The sequence below is a fragment of the Gastrolobium bilobum genome, unplaced genomic scaffold (genome assembly GCF_033153095.1).
Source record: "Gastrolobium bilobum isolate Gb01-03AN ecotype WA unplaced genomic scaffold, APGP_CSIRO_Gbil_v1 utg2103, whole genome shotgun sequence".
In the NCBI taxonomy this organism is placed as follows: domain Eukaryota; kingdom Viridiplantae; phylum Streptophyta; class Magnoliopsida; order Fabales; family Fabaceae; genus Gastrolobium; species Gastrolobium bilobum.
The window spans coordinates 134,719-151,049 of record NW_026895775.1 but is presented as its reverse complement, the minus strand read 5'-3'; the positions used below and the strand labels follow the sequence as shown (position 1 = coordinate 151,049).

Below are 16,331 nucleotides of genomic sequence, written 5' to 3'. Positions count from 1 at the left end.
AGAGTTTGAATTGTAATTATCCAATATTTCCTTCCTCTTCTTTTTGGTACATTCCTTCTTCTTTTTTAAACCACACAATGATTTGTCATGTTGTTGTATGGTCTTTCCATCCTCAAGCATTTTATATATCATATGGATATACGTATAACCATGCTATCTTATATCTTGTGTAATGTGGAGTTATTTAAAATAATAATAATAAATAAATATTTTCAATATCCTAGCAACGATGTACGACGTTGATGTGTGACTCATCACCTCAAGTCTTATAATTCTCGTTAGAGCTTACGTATAACTATGCTATCTTAAGCTCTATGCGATGAGGGATTATTTCAAAAAAAAGAAAAGGGTAAATGATTTTTTTTCTTTTGAATTTTTTTTAATAAAAATCAACTAAACAAATTTTTTTAAAAGAAAGACGTAGTTTTGAGTTTCTCATTGCACTGGAGGATACGTCGGAGGAGCAGAATTTTTTCGTCAAGCTAAAAGTAAAAATTTTAAAATTTTGTTTTCTTTTCTTGTAAATAATTTTAACATCTTGCTTTATTTGGGTTAAACAAATATTTTAAAAATTTTAAAAATTTGCACAACTAATTTAAGGTAACCCATTTTTAAAACGGATGTGTCAGGAGTGCAGTAGGGTTGAGTTTCCAACCTTCTCTGTGCATAATCAGACTCCCAAACCTTGATTCAAAGATCAGTTTACAACGAAAGATTTTTCAATTTTTTTAATTAAAAAAAATTGGTGGCGACTTCATTTGTTTTTATTATTTTCAAAATAATTTCACCTTGTCCCACCAATTCACCCTTTCACTCGTTGTCTCCCCTGAAAGGTAGAATTAGTAGGCGTGAAAATTTTTTCACCTTCCACAACAAAAACATCCATTGTCACATAGAAACGTCATGTGTTAGGGTTGTAGCAGCGATAGCCTTTTTAATGGACTTCATACCGTACAAAAATGCACCGAATAGCATAGGGATTCATTTTTTAATTTAATATTAATTTAATACAATTTGATCAATTTAGTGAATTTAATACTTATTTTAAGGTAAGTTTCATTTGATCAACTTTGATCAAACAATAATTTGTAATATGTCGTAGATTGATAAAAAAAATTAAAAATTAAGAAGGCAAAATTTGACCAGTTGACCTTAAATCATAGTTTACATATTATAATAATATTTGCAACAGCCTGTTTTTAATTATTTTCTTCTAAATTCAGCATGTTAAATAAAGCATATATATAAAGTTTTGACGGTAGGGGCTCAATTAAATTTTTTTAACATTAGCACGAATTTTTAGAATATGTAAGCTTATTTAAACATTTCAAAAAAGTATAGAAACCAACTCAACTAATTGGAAATCTTAATTGATCATTTACAATTATTGGTTAAACAGATGAATTCGTCAATTTACTCTATTTTTTTAAATAAAATAAAATAATTTTTTAAATAAAATAAAATAAGAGATGCAAACAAAGCAAAAGCATTAAACTCACTTAATGAGGAGAGTATAAATATGTTTGAATTGGTTTATTTTATGTTTAAAATAATTTATAATCTAAATCTTATTAATAATTTTTTGAAAAAATTAATTAAAAAACACATAAATTCCAAATATGCACTGGTTTGAAGGAGTGTGAAGCTTTAGTATTTTAGCCCGTTTTTGCTGCCAAGGCAGATGCCAAGTTTGAGTGGGATCGGAGTGAATGAAGAATAAAGAGTCTACAACGCAATACCCATTAACATACAGGGCGGGAGAAGAATGGGTTTCACTGGAATTTGGGCTTGGCATAAATTAATAAGGTTGAAAGGCCCGCAATAAAATCTAACTTATTCATTTTATCATGATTTTGGAGAGAAATGATTTTTTTTTTTATGCTTCGGAAGAGTTTATTAACATAAAAATATTTGACAACATAATTTATTTTTATTCACAGAGAAAGAGTTTTATTTGTTTCAATAATAACGCATTCCACGATGTGTGTATCAAATAAAATAGTGTTCCAAGAATAAATAAACAAAAAAAATATATTTATTTTTGAATTTTTGTTCTCGAGATATCATTTTATTTTCTGGAATAAAAAAATAAATTAATTTTGTCAAATGTAATTTTCAACTATTTTTGTTCAGACTAAAAAAAAGGAGTAGGCTACAAGAACTAGATCCCATTCTAAGACCCAAGACACATAACTAAGAGACGATTGATAGGAATATGCAGTGACGGAAAATTCTAGGAAAGTGAGAGGCAAATTACAGTTTGAAAATGTCTAGATTGTGTATTCATAATTTTTTTTGGGTATATAATGTTAATTAATATAGAGTTATTGACCCTTAGCGTTTACCATATATGTTCCATTCTAATATTGCGTCTTGACTAATTGTAATAAAATTTAAATTTATATATTTGAGTATACCTCACGCATATGTTGAAATAGACTTTGGTTAATTCAATTTACTCGTACGTATGCCTCAAAAATTCACTTCCCAAAGTAATTTGCATGTGCATGTGTCACATGTACTTTTCTTCATTATTGGTTCTCACATATATACTAGTTATATAAGGGACGACTATATTGAATATTGGGAAAAAGCAGAAGACGAAACATAATGGATAAAAATATTATCATCATATTTCCCAGGGTGCATGAACTTAGCATCATCAAGTAATTACGTGGTTGAAAATAACCCTTCGCCCATTATTACACTTTCTTTTTCCCAATCAAACAAATTGAAATATGAATTCGCATAATCAAATAGTAGAAAGTGGATAAATATCAGCGAATCTTCGTGATTTATTTTGAAATTTGTAAGGTATGATTGTATTGGTAAGCTTTTCACTTAGCACTTAGGCATATCAGCTGGTGGCGAAGGCAGTGTGGATGAAGGAGTAGGTCCATTCTCAACCTCAAAAGCCATGGCTAGCCCCCATGGCAAATGAGTGTCTAAATGACAATGCACAAGCCATATACCTGCGTAGTGTTTAAAAAGGTAGAAGAAATTAAATTCAAAATTGGTTATTATAATCCAAGACCCACATAATAAAATTTAGGAAAAAATGTTTCCCTGCAATAAGAGATAAAATTATTTCCAACAATTCAAAACAACTTTGTTTTGGGGATTTAGGGGAAAAAAATGTAGGGTATTTTATTAATTTTACTTTCTTTTTGTATAATATATTTTCATAAAATACCTTGCATTTTTTTCTCACACCCGAAAATGACATCTTTTTAGGTCCGCGGAGATAACTTTATCTTTGTAGGAGAAACGTTAATCTCTAAAAGTTAAGGGAGAAAATATTTCTTTTGTAGAAAAAGTTATCTCTTGTAACCCAAAATTAACCACAAAAGCATTTATTTCCTAGAACCAATAATGATATTTAGAGTTTAGGAAAAAAAATATAAGGCATTTTGAGAATTTCATTTCTCTTTTATGATATGAATTTAACCAAAATACCTGTATTTTATAAAAATCCTAAAACAAAATTATTTTGAATTATAGGAAATAACTTTATTCTCTTGGAGAAACACATTGAACCCAAATTTTTTTTGATTAAGTCCCTTAAAAAAATCAATTTAATTAGCTGAAGAAACCAACCTGGATTATCTGCTCGGAATCTGACGACAGCCCATCCTCCCACTGGCACAGCAATTGTGTTACGCATTTGAGGGTTATCAAAATTAAACTTTGGTTCATCAATGGTGGAGTTATAATTCCCAAACCCTTGAGCCAAAACATGGAAATTGAAACTATGGATGTGCATGGGATGGTTCTCCGCAGCAAGGATAGCATTATTTTGAAGCACAATCTGTACCGTTGAATTGAATTTCAAAGTCTTCACCTTGGTTGATTTGGGTGCAAATGCAATTGACAAACTCAAATTATTACTAGTATAATCAAACACAAACGGAGGCTGATCTGGAAAGTCTTTGGTGTAAACCCCACTAACGTTGTTGTAAAATGCTTCCAACATAGAAAACTCTCTCCCACTGGGTAACACAAAGGACTCATTGTTCATGCTGGCAGAAAGTCTGTTACCATTAGGGCCACCACATGTGTTGTTTGGGCCTGGAAGGTTACATTGGTCAAGGTTAATACCAAAAGTGATGAACATGTTTTCATCCACGTTACGAGGAACAGGGACCCAGTGGGGACCACTAACCAATCCTGTTATGTTTGTGTAGAACTTGTGTGCTGTTGGTGTGTCAGATTGATCTGGTAGGTCTGGCATTATGGGTGGTGATGCTGATGAGGTACCATTGTAAATTAACACTCCTCTAGTGGTTGAGTTGTTGATTCCAACGTTTGGGGCTGAATGGTATGGTGTGAAGGCCATGTAATATGAACCCACGGTTTGGTTTGTGCTTAGGATTGCATCAACGGTTTGGCCTGGTGCTATCACGATAACGTCCGTTTCATAGGATTGGGTATATGTGGCATCGATTGCTACCACTGTGAAAGTGTGGTTGGCTATCTTGAAGAAGTGTTGCTCATTGAGTGCAGCATTGATTATTCGCAACAAGTAGGTTTCTCCTTGATTCACATTGAGTTGGTATGTCTCTGAAATTACATCAAAGTCGAAATTAGAGATAAAACCGTTTCAGGTGGGAAAAATACTTAGGTGATCTCCATGTTATTATTAGAATTTTATAATAAAATGTATGTTATATTCTTAATCTTAATTGTAGATTTCACTTATATTTAACGAGTCTAATTTTTAAGTTAAGTGAGTCTTTAGTTATAAATGAATCAAATGACGAGAAAATCTTCTAGTAAGAATAAGAGTTTTATATTTATTTTTTGTCATTGATAATTCACTTGTATTCAATGGTTCACATAACTTGCAATTAAATATAAGTAAAATCAATGATATTTAAGATTGAAAATGTAACTTATACAGGTGTAAAATGATTCATATATATATATATATACATATAATGAGATGCATTTATATTTGAATAATACATTTGAATTTTCACATTACACATGGTCAAATATTACATGGGGGACAATTAAAATTTGAAGAAAATTAGATCTTCGAGTGTTGAAAATATTTAAATGTATGAACTAAACTTCGTTTGCATATATATGAAAATTTATGGTTATGTTAAAACAGTTAACTTACGATTTTGAGAGCAATTGTAGGTATCGCCTGGAAAGCCATTAATTGTGAAAGCATCTGACAGGGCTGGAGCAGCGCCAGTTGCTGTTGCATTATTCTCAACATCAATAACGTTGGCATTCCACCACTCCCCTGCAATTAATTATCAAATGTATTTAGAAAATTTTAACTTAATACTAATTAGAGGCTCAATAAAAATATAAAATTATTTATCTGTATTCCTTCGATCACTTAAGTTTTTTGAAGCAGTTAATATATGATATTAATTGTATCACAATCTTTATAATAATTGTTTTTAAAATTTTATCTTTATTGTTTTATTTTTTCAATAAAATATTAACTTTAGGCATCAGGGTAAATAAATTTATACATTAAGAAAACTCTTAGTGGACATGTTAAAGACATAAAAAAAATATAAAATTATTCATGTATCTTAAACTAAATAGCTAAATTTTTATAGATGGTTAGTTAGTTGATGACATTGATACTATAAATTACAACTAGATATACATTCTTCTTTTCATTTAAAACATTGATTTAAATAGTCAAATCACTTGCTTATTCGAGGGAATAGAAAAACAAAAAAGATTAGTACCAAGCAATATGGGGACTTCTTGGTTGACCGAAGGGAATGGGTATGAGTTTCCTTCTTGAGGGCGAATAATGAGGGCTCCATGGACGGTTGCACGTAGAAAAGATGAGTGAGCATGCCACCAAAGGGTACCTTCTTGTCCTGTTATGGTAAAGTTATAGGTAAAATTCCCACCAGAGGGTATTGGACATTGAGTTACATATTCAGGACCGTCTGACCATCCGCTTAAAAGTTGAAAAATTCCATGCCTGCGTAATATACCGTAAAAGATACCTAAATTTAGTTACAAATGATATATAAAATAATAGATGTGAAAGTAACTAAAATAATAATAATAATGATGATGTGAAAGTAACTTCATAGTTGTTTCCACATTTAATCATTTGTTATGGTTAGTCAAAAAGAAGAAAAAAAAAGACAGATATGTTGGATACGTTTCTACGTAGAAAATTTACACATTCAAAGATGATATTTAGAAGAAACGTGAAAGTCTCATTTTTGGATTATTGAATACAAGTAATAGCTAAACGTGAAATAAGTTTTCACATTACTAGAAGAAGTATCACGATACAGGTGCGAAGAAAAAAAATCTATCTTAATAGCAGTTTTTTTTTTTCATTTAAAAAAGTATAATAAAAACTTGACTTAGAAATTATTCTGAACCCTTTTCCCTGGACTTACCATGGAGCTCAATCATTCGGGACATTGTCAAACTGCCGTATTTTTTAATATAATATACTTGAATGTCATGAAAAAAATATTTTCAAATTGCCACAATACCATAGTCGCTGAGGTAGTCAGCTACTATAGTCGGGACATGTGTCATTTCCCCAGCGGTTAGAAGGCCTGGTTGCATCAAAGTAGCTGACTACCTCAACGACTTTTGGTTAAATGAGTTGCGTGTCCAGCCACTGAGGACGTGACACGTATCCAGCCCATAGTAACTGGCTATCTCAACGACTATAGTGTCGTGACAGTTTGAAAATTTTTTTCGACTCAGTAACATTAATTGAGATATATTATATTCAAAAAAGGACAATACGGTCAATGTCTCCAATCATTCATTTCACTACACGATAATATATCCTTTTTACCGGGATCTATAGGCACTAAGGGTCCTGGACACCACCAAAGTAACACACCCTTTTAAAATATCCCTCGACTAACTATATAAATTACATTTGTAAGTATAGAGAGGACGGTTTGTCCACTCTCACCATTGCACTTTCGTATGCACCTCTTTGATTTATATCTAAGTTACATATTTGCATATAAGTTACATCCGAATCAATGTTGGACATTGATCTTATTTATATTTAATGACTCTAATTTACTATATATGTGAGCCGTGAAATATAGACAAATTAATGGTAAGAATTTGGTAAGACTTATTATTTTTATACAGGCGTAAGAATAAGCTATATATATATATATATATATATATATATATATATATATATATAAAAGTTATTCTCCCTACTTTATTTTCATACTTATTTTGTCTACCACTTTCCAACACCATTAAATTAGAATTTCAACTAACCTTTACTATTTTTCTTCATTTGAGATTCTGATCTAACGGTGTTGAAAATTTGTAGGCATGAAAAAAAAAATAGATAGAATAACCTATCCTTATATATGAATTGATTTGATTGAGAAATGATGCGGAAAAGTTTACCAATGAACGGTAAGATTGTAGGGTGAGTTGTTCAATACATGGACGACAAGAGTGTCACCCTCTTGAACATTAATAGTTGGTCCAGGCAGGCTTCCATTAACTGCAGTGATCACATGTTGATCACACAAGCGCTGCACAGTTAAGTTACCAACCTGCAATAAATAAAATTCCAATGAATGTCATGCAATATACATAAACAGCAAGGCTAACTTTTTATGTACGTGGAAATCAATATAAATCTTCATCTCTAAAGAAACAAAGGGAGAAGAATAAACGAGCCCATACATTAAAAGTGTGTTCCACAACAGCAGCAGACGTCAAGGAAGAAGTTAGCAGAAGAGCAAAAGACCACGCTAGAGAAAACGCAAAATGTTTCATGTTAAAGGACGTGATGATCGCAGTTTAATTAATAAAATAAATTACGAAATCTCTGTGTAATGTGTTGCCTCGAAGCAAAAGATCTATCCTATATATATAGAAACTCCCTGAGACTTGATGTTTCCACCATTACGCGTTTAGTGTTGTAATTATAATAACGGAATGAGGTTATGACATAAGGCATTTGAATTTTCGTCACATTAGGAGAACAAATTTTTTTATAAAATTAAATATGTATATTTGACTTTGCCATCGTGATTATTCACATTGAATAAAAAACTACTGTCGGTCAATAATATCCTGTTATGAGCTAATTAACCCGAAATTTTAATTGTGATTAATTAGCCTCTGACTTCTGACTATACGGTCCAAAAAAACGACCCCTTTATTAGTTTATATATGGTGCTGATAATTAATTATTCTTTTCTTTTTTTAATTCTCCATCGGTTGATTGGAATTCCCAATATTTATTTTTTCTATTTACATAGTTCGAATTTAAAATCTCTTGTTAAGGAGAATAATTTTTTTATTGACCTAATCGATATTTAATACTAATTAATTTTTATTATTTCAAATTTTAGGAACTTTTACCATTGACATAATAGTTAATGTTTCATAAGTTATCACCGAAAAAATTACAATATATTTAGCATATTGTACACGCAAACGTGTCCGTGATTGGTTAATAATTTGTCTGTCTTGTAATGAAAGTCAAAATGTGGATTTTCGTAACAATTCAAACAAATTCATCAGTGGAAGGGGAAAAAAGCGAAACTGGGGACAGGTTGATACATAAATTTTATAGGGGGACGACATAAATTTTCTTATGTTTAGTTATTTTATAAGGAAAACGATACACGTTGTAGCAGCCCAATCCATGGACAGCTTGGTAGCATGAATCACTGCCATTCCCTTGCCAAACTCTAGGGTGGTGTTTGGCTTGAGGCTTTTTACAACTTTCTTATGCAAATGTGCTGAGGCTTCTTGAAATGTCGTGTTTGGTGAAAGGTGATTTACTCAGAAACCCATTCATTTAGGATGCATTGATTTTTAAATTTTGGAACCGAAAGACAGCTTTATGTACTGTTTGGAAAGCTTTTTCGGAGATGGTTTTTTGTTAAAAAGTTGGTAATCTCACTGTTCACTCAAATTTTTCACTATATATTACCTCCAACCAAACATACATTTCCTAAAAGTTACTTAATTTTTCCAGTAAAGTTTTTCCCCATCAAACTACTTTTTTTAACATTTTTCTATTTATCTCACTTTATCTCACTTTCTTACCATTTCCCTATCAATTCTATTTCCCTAGTATTCAAAAAATTTCTCCTCAACCAAACGCCCCCTAGAAGCAATATATTTGAGTCCAATAGCAGACTTAGAATTTTTTTTTTAATGTATGCACCCTTAGAATAAAGGAATAAAGAAAAAAAAAATTAAAGAAAATTTTAAATATATTAAAATACAAAAGAATATATATAAATTTTTTTTAACTTAATATAAAAAAAGTAATCAAGAGTCAAATAAACTGTTACAATAGAACATTTTGGGTACTCCAAAAATTATAGGCCTCAATTTAATCTCTTAAGGAGAAAAAAAGTCTACTCGTGATTCCTCAGAATTCAAGAATAGACTCAGATAATCAAAATCATGGTCCTCAGAAAATCAAAAAGATCCACATTAATCCCTCAAAATGACTAACATGGGTCTATTTTAGATTTTAAAGTGATAACGAGTCGACTTTTTTTTTAAGAGATTAAATTGGATCATGTGATTTTTGTTCATGACCCAAAATATATTTTATTTTTTTTTCCAAAAAATTTGTGTGTGCAGTTACACACACTAAAACATACACAGGTCCAGTGAGTCTTAGTGTCTTGTTTTCAGCATGAATCATATGTAATTTCAACCCTCTGGTTGAGTTAGATCTTTGAGAATCGATGCATAGAATAAAAAAATTGTATATTCATAAAAACAGCAACACAAAATTTATTACAATATCCTTTGTATTTTTTATTATTCTCACAATAGAGTTATGATAATAAAAGGGTAAGAAGTTTTTTTCCCCACTTTTTGTGTGGTAGACAAAATATTATTAGCTGATGTGGACCAAAAGTATAAGCTACAAACTATAATAGAAGCCCATTGAATTAAGACAAGGCCCATCATAAGATTAAACCCAAAGAAGTCCTTAACTAGTAAACGTGTACGATACATGTATACGATAACTTGCAGATTACCCAACATCCCAAAGTTGATCATTGCCTCATTCAACCAATGACTGAATGGCATAGACAAACTTTCAACTAAGTCTCCAATGCAGCTGAGCAATATGCATTCCACATAAAAATGTAGACTATGAAGGTCATCCAAATGAGCCAATCTAACGGCATATCAATTAATACAACAAAGAAAAGCTATCAGTCAAGACTAAGTCATGCCAGTGATGCCACACACTATGGAGAGAGAAAAGATCTGGGTACATTCAAACAAAGAGACAAAAGAGCCAAGTACATTGATCTTTCCCATATAACATATACTTATTCACTCAAACACATGCTTGAGCATCAAAATGCCTTGCAAGTACCAATCCCACTTCTAATTCTAGTTAAATCATTCTGCTTGCGACATCTAGGCTTCATCAAAAGATACCATCTTGCTTGAAAGTCAACAATCCTAGACAAGCTTCAACACTATAATATCCCAAATTGGACTAAATTCAATCATATAAGATTAGGTCCAATTTTTTTTTGATACATAAAGAAAATAAAAAGCAGAAAATAAAAAGAAAAGAATCAACTGCCACCTCTAATTTAAGAAGTGGCTGAGGAGTTCGCAAACAAAAGCAAAAGTAATCTCGGAGGAGTTTCTAAGAAGACAGATTCATTATCCATATCTGGGCGGTATAGCAGGAGGTTCGTCAGGTAATCGGCGCAACAATTGGCCTCCCTCAATGTATTAATAAAGTGGACTTGCCAGTTACGATTGATCACTACTCGAATCCGAGTCACAAAAGATGACTCATGAGCTTTCTCACCATGCCTAGTAAGCAATGCGACAAGAGAGCTTGTGTCACTTTCAATGATTAGTTTCCTTATGCCCTTACTCCAAGCCAACTGGAGCCTTTTCAGAACACCCCACAATTTGGCTTTCCATGCTAAACAAGTACCAATTTGTAAGAAAATCCACCTCTCCAGCTGCCACTTGAGTCTCGCAGCACCCCACTACAAGCAGTGACCCCCAAATTGCCCCTAGAAGCACCATCTGTATTTAATTTAATAAATTATTCCAAAAGAGAGGTGTCCTGTACAAACGCATCGCACATTTGCTGCACATTTTCAATCACAGTGAGATGCGAATGGATAAATGGAGGGGATGGTTGGCCATGTGCAACTAAATTACGCCACTACCATATCATCCATGGTGCTCACTGGCAAGTGTACCGATCGCACAAGTAATACAGTGATAAGAAAGTTATCGTCTCCACAGGGATTGGGATCAAATATCAAATAATTATCCTTTTAAGATGGAAGGAATTCATATGGGTGTGTGAAGGTTGTTGTTGATTTTGAGAAAAAATAAGAACTAAAAGTAAAGACTTATTTTTCCAAGGTTTTTGTTTATGAGAAATAAAATAGAAATTGATTTTGTAAAATATGAGAAAGCGTTGTAGCTAGAGTACACTCACCGAATGATTCCCACTTCTTACTTTGGATTGATTTACAATAGTCATTTACATAAATACTCAGATAAATTATCATCTAAAAATATTATTAGTTAACCCTCAATTCCTTGTAAGATTAACCCTTTAACCCCAATTGGAACTCCAATTCCTTGCAATGTTCCTTATGGATTTAAGCAATGAACACAATAAATTAAGCATCTGCAATCAAATATACGTCTAGTTCTAGCACACATACCAATTGTTATCCTATTCCCTTTCAAGATTAAAAACCCCAATATTCCTATCTAGGGTTCTAACCCTCAAACTATCATCAACTATCAGATTGATCAATTCTAATAAAGAAGATAGAAATTACGCACAGAGTAGAAATAAAGATAAATATATAAACTAGTAATTATAAACCAATCCGTTGTAACAAGGGTTCACATAGGATTTGTGACCCTAACCACAATAAAAAGAACTAGCCAACCATTGTCATGGCTGACATAAAATTATAAAAGATAAAGAAGAAGAGAGTAATTACAAAAAGAGACTAAGAACAATCATACGTTCCTCTCCTCATTCTGCAATCCTTGTTCCTTCCTCTCTGCCGTCGAAAAGTGCCTCGTTTCTGTCATAAACCTCCTTTTTATATATCTCCCCATCGTCTTCCAAAATTGCCCTTAAAAGACACGATGATTTTTTTTCGCACAATGGCGTGGGCTGGTGCCAGTGTGGCGCCAACTTGCGCCATGCTTCTGTCATTTAAAAAACACGTCCTGAAAAATTCGCAAACCGGCGTGGGTTGGCGCCAGTGTGGCGCCAACTTGCGCCAACTCTCTGCCGTTTGTGCCAACGCGGTCATGTGCAATCGTAAACCGGCGCGGGTTGGCGCCGGTGTGGCGCCAACTTGAGCCAACTTCCTGGAAATTGTACTGAGGAGCACGACGCCATCTTGCGCCAGAATGGCGCCAGTTTGCGCCAACTTACTGGAATTTGGCCCAAGGTTCACCCGTGTGGAGTCACGTTCAACAAGCTTTTTACAATTTTGTAGTTTTCACTTCTTCTACCTATATAATCACAACCAATAGGTGAGAAATATCATTGACATGGAAAGAATCAATATAGTAAGCAAATATGTATATAAATTGCTCTTTTATGAGTCAAGTCTTATCAATTTCAGCTTAGAAAACTACATCTGCCAGAGGCATATCAATCCACTAGCCAACAACAAAAAGAGTAGCCCATGTGATTGTACCTGTACTTCCCCTTATGACTCTAGTTCCATTGTAGCCACTCAAGTAAATCAACATCGAAGAAGGTTTTCCTTTTTGAAGGAGGCAGAATAACAGCTCATATCTTTATGATGAAGGGACAGTCCCCAACAGCATGCAACAAGATTTCTACCTATTCATTGCAGATGAGGTATCGAGGTTCCCCATGTTTTGCTAGGTAATTTGTTATGGGCCAACTTCCATTCAAAAATTTATGCGTTGAGGACCTTTCTAACCCAACAGATTTCTCCAGAATGCATATAGCAAGTGGGCATCATCCATCGTGTTCCCAATAGAGATGTATAACATTTTTTTACCGTGACCCTAGTCGTATTTTCAAGTCTTCCAACCCGACTATCCGATCCATCCTGCAAAGCAAATGGCAAGCAACTTCAAATTTGTTGTATAGTATTTTTCAAGTAGCCAAGTCGCAGTAGCTTAACTTGCCAATTGATGTTGTCATTCATATAATCATACACATATTATTGGGCTTCTTCTTCTGGGACAAGATTAATAATTCCATCAATCAAGGGCTGAAGTCTTGGTGCCCATTTATCCTTCAAGAAAAATCTGAAGTATGATCTCCAATATCCTAAATGACCTTGTTTTCCATAAACAACCAAACCCGACAGAGAGCAATAGATGTAGAGACGTCAACCCTACTACCCATGTATTTTCCTTTCAGGAATCTTACCCACAAAGAGTTTGCTTCATTATGGAATTGCCATGTCAACTTTGAAAGGAAATCATCGTTCATAACTTTCTACCACTTCAGTCCCAGCCTCCCAAACTCCTTTGGCAATGTTAAGGTATCCCATGTAATCAAATAATGCCTATGGTTAGTCTCACTTTCACCACATATAAATCCCTTATGAATCTTTTCAATTTCATCATAGATAGCCTCATGGAGCTTACCATGCTGCATGCGAAAGTAAAGGATCGTAGATAAAACGAATTAGGATAGCGTAATCCTACCTGCTTGTGATAAAATCTGTTGCTGCCAACCCCTTAGATTGGATTTAATTTATCAATAATATTCTTATAATGTTGTTTGGTTGCGTTCACGTGTATCATCCAATCACCTAAATATCTCCCAACATTGCGCACCTATTTGAAGTCGTATCTCTTAATAATGTCCTTAGCAAGTTGTTCTACATGTTCTTTGAGAAGAAGACATTAGTGTTCTGAACACTCAATTTTGATCCTGATATCTCCTCAAACAAATTGATACATTTCAGCATTATTTCCATCTGAGGAAGTGATACCTCTGCAAACAACATTAGATCGTCAGTAAACATTAGATGGGAGACTGGAGGCCTACCTTAATGGGATGCCAAAGTTTCCCTGCCACTGCTATGTTAATGATATGACTTAACTTCTCCATTGCCAGCACAAAAAAATAAGGAGACAATGGGTCCCCTTGACGAACACCCCTAGAAGGGTTAAAGTCAGACGTCTGGCAACCATTTCATAATACCTTAATAGATGAAGAGGTAACAACATTCATAATAAGCTCACCAAAGTGATCGAGTAACCAGATCTTTTGGACAATATTCTTTAAGAAATTCCAATTCAATCGATTATAGGTTTTCTTCAAATCCACTGTAATTTTCATAAAAGGGCGCTTGAGGCACATCTTGTTTATACTGTGAATTAGTTCCTACACCATGATAATATTATCATGAATTTGCCTTTTTGGGGCGAAGCTCGCTTGGAAAGGAGAAATGAGTTGCTCCATAATGGGTTTGAGCCTGTCGACAAGTAGCTTGCTCTGTAACTTGTACAAAATAGAGCAGAGAGATATTGAATGAAATTGACTAATGTGAGATGGGGATGTTTGCTTCGGTATTAACACCAATAGAGTACAGTTGACATGCCAGATAGACTCAGGATGTTGCCACTTTTCCTAAATAAAGCACATACCTTATCTTTTAATCTATCCTAGTTCATTTGAAAAAATATAGTTGGGTAGTAATCTCGCCTCGGTTCCTTATATGCTCCCATATCAAATAAACAGTGCCTAATTTCCAATACTGAAGGAAGCCTAGACCAAAGATTAAGGTCGGTTTGGGCAAGCACAAGCCATATACTATCTAAGGAGATCCACCTTCTGTATTCCATATCTTTAGAGAAAGATTGTTATAAAAGGAACATGCCAAATCATGAAGACATTGAGGGTCTATTACACAACTATTAGTGCCATCCTATAGTCGAACAATCTTGTTTACACTCCTCCTGGCTATAGTTTTCAGATGGTAGAACCTTGTGCTTCGGTCCCCATCGACGATCCACTTTTGTTCAGATTTTTGAAAGTATAGTCGTTTCTCCCTGTCAAGAACCACATTCAACTCCTCCTAGCAAACATTCTCTAATTGGCGAAGACTGGCATCTTCATGCTGGAGCAATTGAGCCTGCAGATCCTCTAGCCTCTTCAACAACTTGGTCTTCTTTTGGAACCATGAACCTCCTTATTTCATCGCTGCAAGGGCTGAACAAAATCTCCTAACATGTGATTGATTTGATAATCTCATTTCTTGTTTTATCTTCATAAGTTGTGGAAACTGAGGGTGGTTCGGCCAATCTACCACAAATCGAAACTGTCTAAGAACCTATGTATTTTGCTGACCTGAAATGAAAATAAGCATAGGATGATAATCGAAACAAGTACGTACCAGATTGCTAACATCAACCTGATGATATTCTATTCGCCAGGATGCATTAGCAAATACACGATCGAGCTTCTTATAAACACGAGGGAGGTGAGGCCACTTAAGTCCTTTCCAAGTGGAGAAAGCACCAGAGCTCGGCAAATCATCCAAATTCCAGTCCTCCAACCGAGCTTTGAATTTGTCACACTTAGAAGGGTCCGGTGGACTACCTCCTTTTTTGTCCGTAACACTTGAAATCTCATTGAAGTTTCCCACCGTTAACCAGGGCTCATCCATTTTCTATTGCTACAAATATTCCTAAAGGGACTGAGAAGATGCTCATTTGGAATAGCATAAACTGAAGTAAAATCAAACTTTCGCATACATTGGATACAGACGCGAGAATGTAGAAATTGGGTAGATTGTCTTACCACATCGACAGACACATGTGAAGATGACCAAAGCCACCAAATACCACCTATAAATCCTTAAGCCTCTTCTAAGGTATATTTATCAAACTCAATTTTCTTCAATAACCACTTGCAATTTAACCCAGAGGTGCAAGTTCTATAATAACTACCAGCTGAATCGAGTATTTGACTACTAAAAACTTCAGGTCACCACCAAGCTCCTTCTTGCCAACCCCTATCACATTCCATAAAAGGAATGAGCACATCATTGAGATAAAGGAGTACCAGGTGTGACATGTGCCTACAATTACTCAAATAGAGAGACTGTTTCTGTTGTTTGCATCCAGATTGTTCTTCGAATTAGTTTTTTCTATTTTCCTTGGACGACCAACGGATCTTGGGGTTGTCCCCACCATTGCGACTTGACATATTCTGCGGGGAATTTCGACAACCTAATCCAAGCGACCACCTTATCCACCGTAGTTTTTGCAGGCTCGAAATTTGGGACCCAGTATTCAATGCTTAAATAATGATCTAGGATGATCCGTGGTCCATCGTACCTACC

At 34.1% G+C, this 16,331-nt stretch overlaps 1 protein-coding gene across 1 annotated transcript; it reads right to left on the bottom strand.

Moving 5' to 3' along the window:
• Positions 1 to 2,841: 2,841 nt before the first annotated feature.
• Positions 2,842 to 15,653, bottom strand: LOC133295786 (laccase-7-like). Its single transcript, XM_061494642.1, has 10 exons — positions 15,381 to 15,653; positions 14,030 to 14,164; positions 10,747 to 10,994; positions 10,011 to 10,093; positions 7,678 to 7,745; positions 7,393 to 7,544; positions 5,718 to 5,962; positions 5,126 to 5,254; positions 3,598 to 4,560; positions 2,842 to 2,972 (listed from the first exon to the last, which is right to left on the bottom strand). The coding sequence occupies exons 1-10, from the start codon at positions 15,651 to 15,653 to the stop codon at positions 2,842 to 2,844; spliced, it is 2,427 nt and encodes an 808-aa protein (XP_061350626.1).
• Positions 15,654 to 16,331: the final 678 nt, after the last annotated feature.

Coding starts and splice junctions, on each gene's coding strand:
- LOC133295786 (XM_061494642.1), bottom strand. CDS start 15,653: ATGGATGAGCCCTGGTTAACGGTGGGAAACTTCAATGAGATTTCAAGT. Junction 10,995..14,029: donor AACTTTGGCATCCCATTAAG/GTAGGCCTCCAG, acceptor CACTGCTTGTAG/TGGGGTGCTGCGAGACTCAA. Junction 7,545..7,677: donor TTGTGGAACACACTTTTAAT/GTATGGGCTCGT, acceptor TATTTATTGCAG/GTTGGTAACTTAACTGTGCA.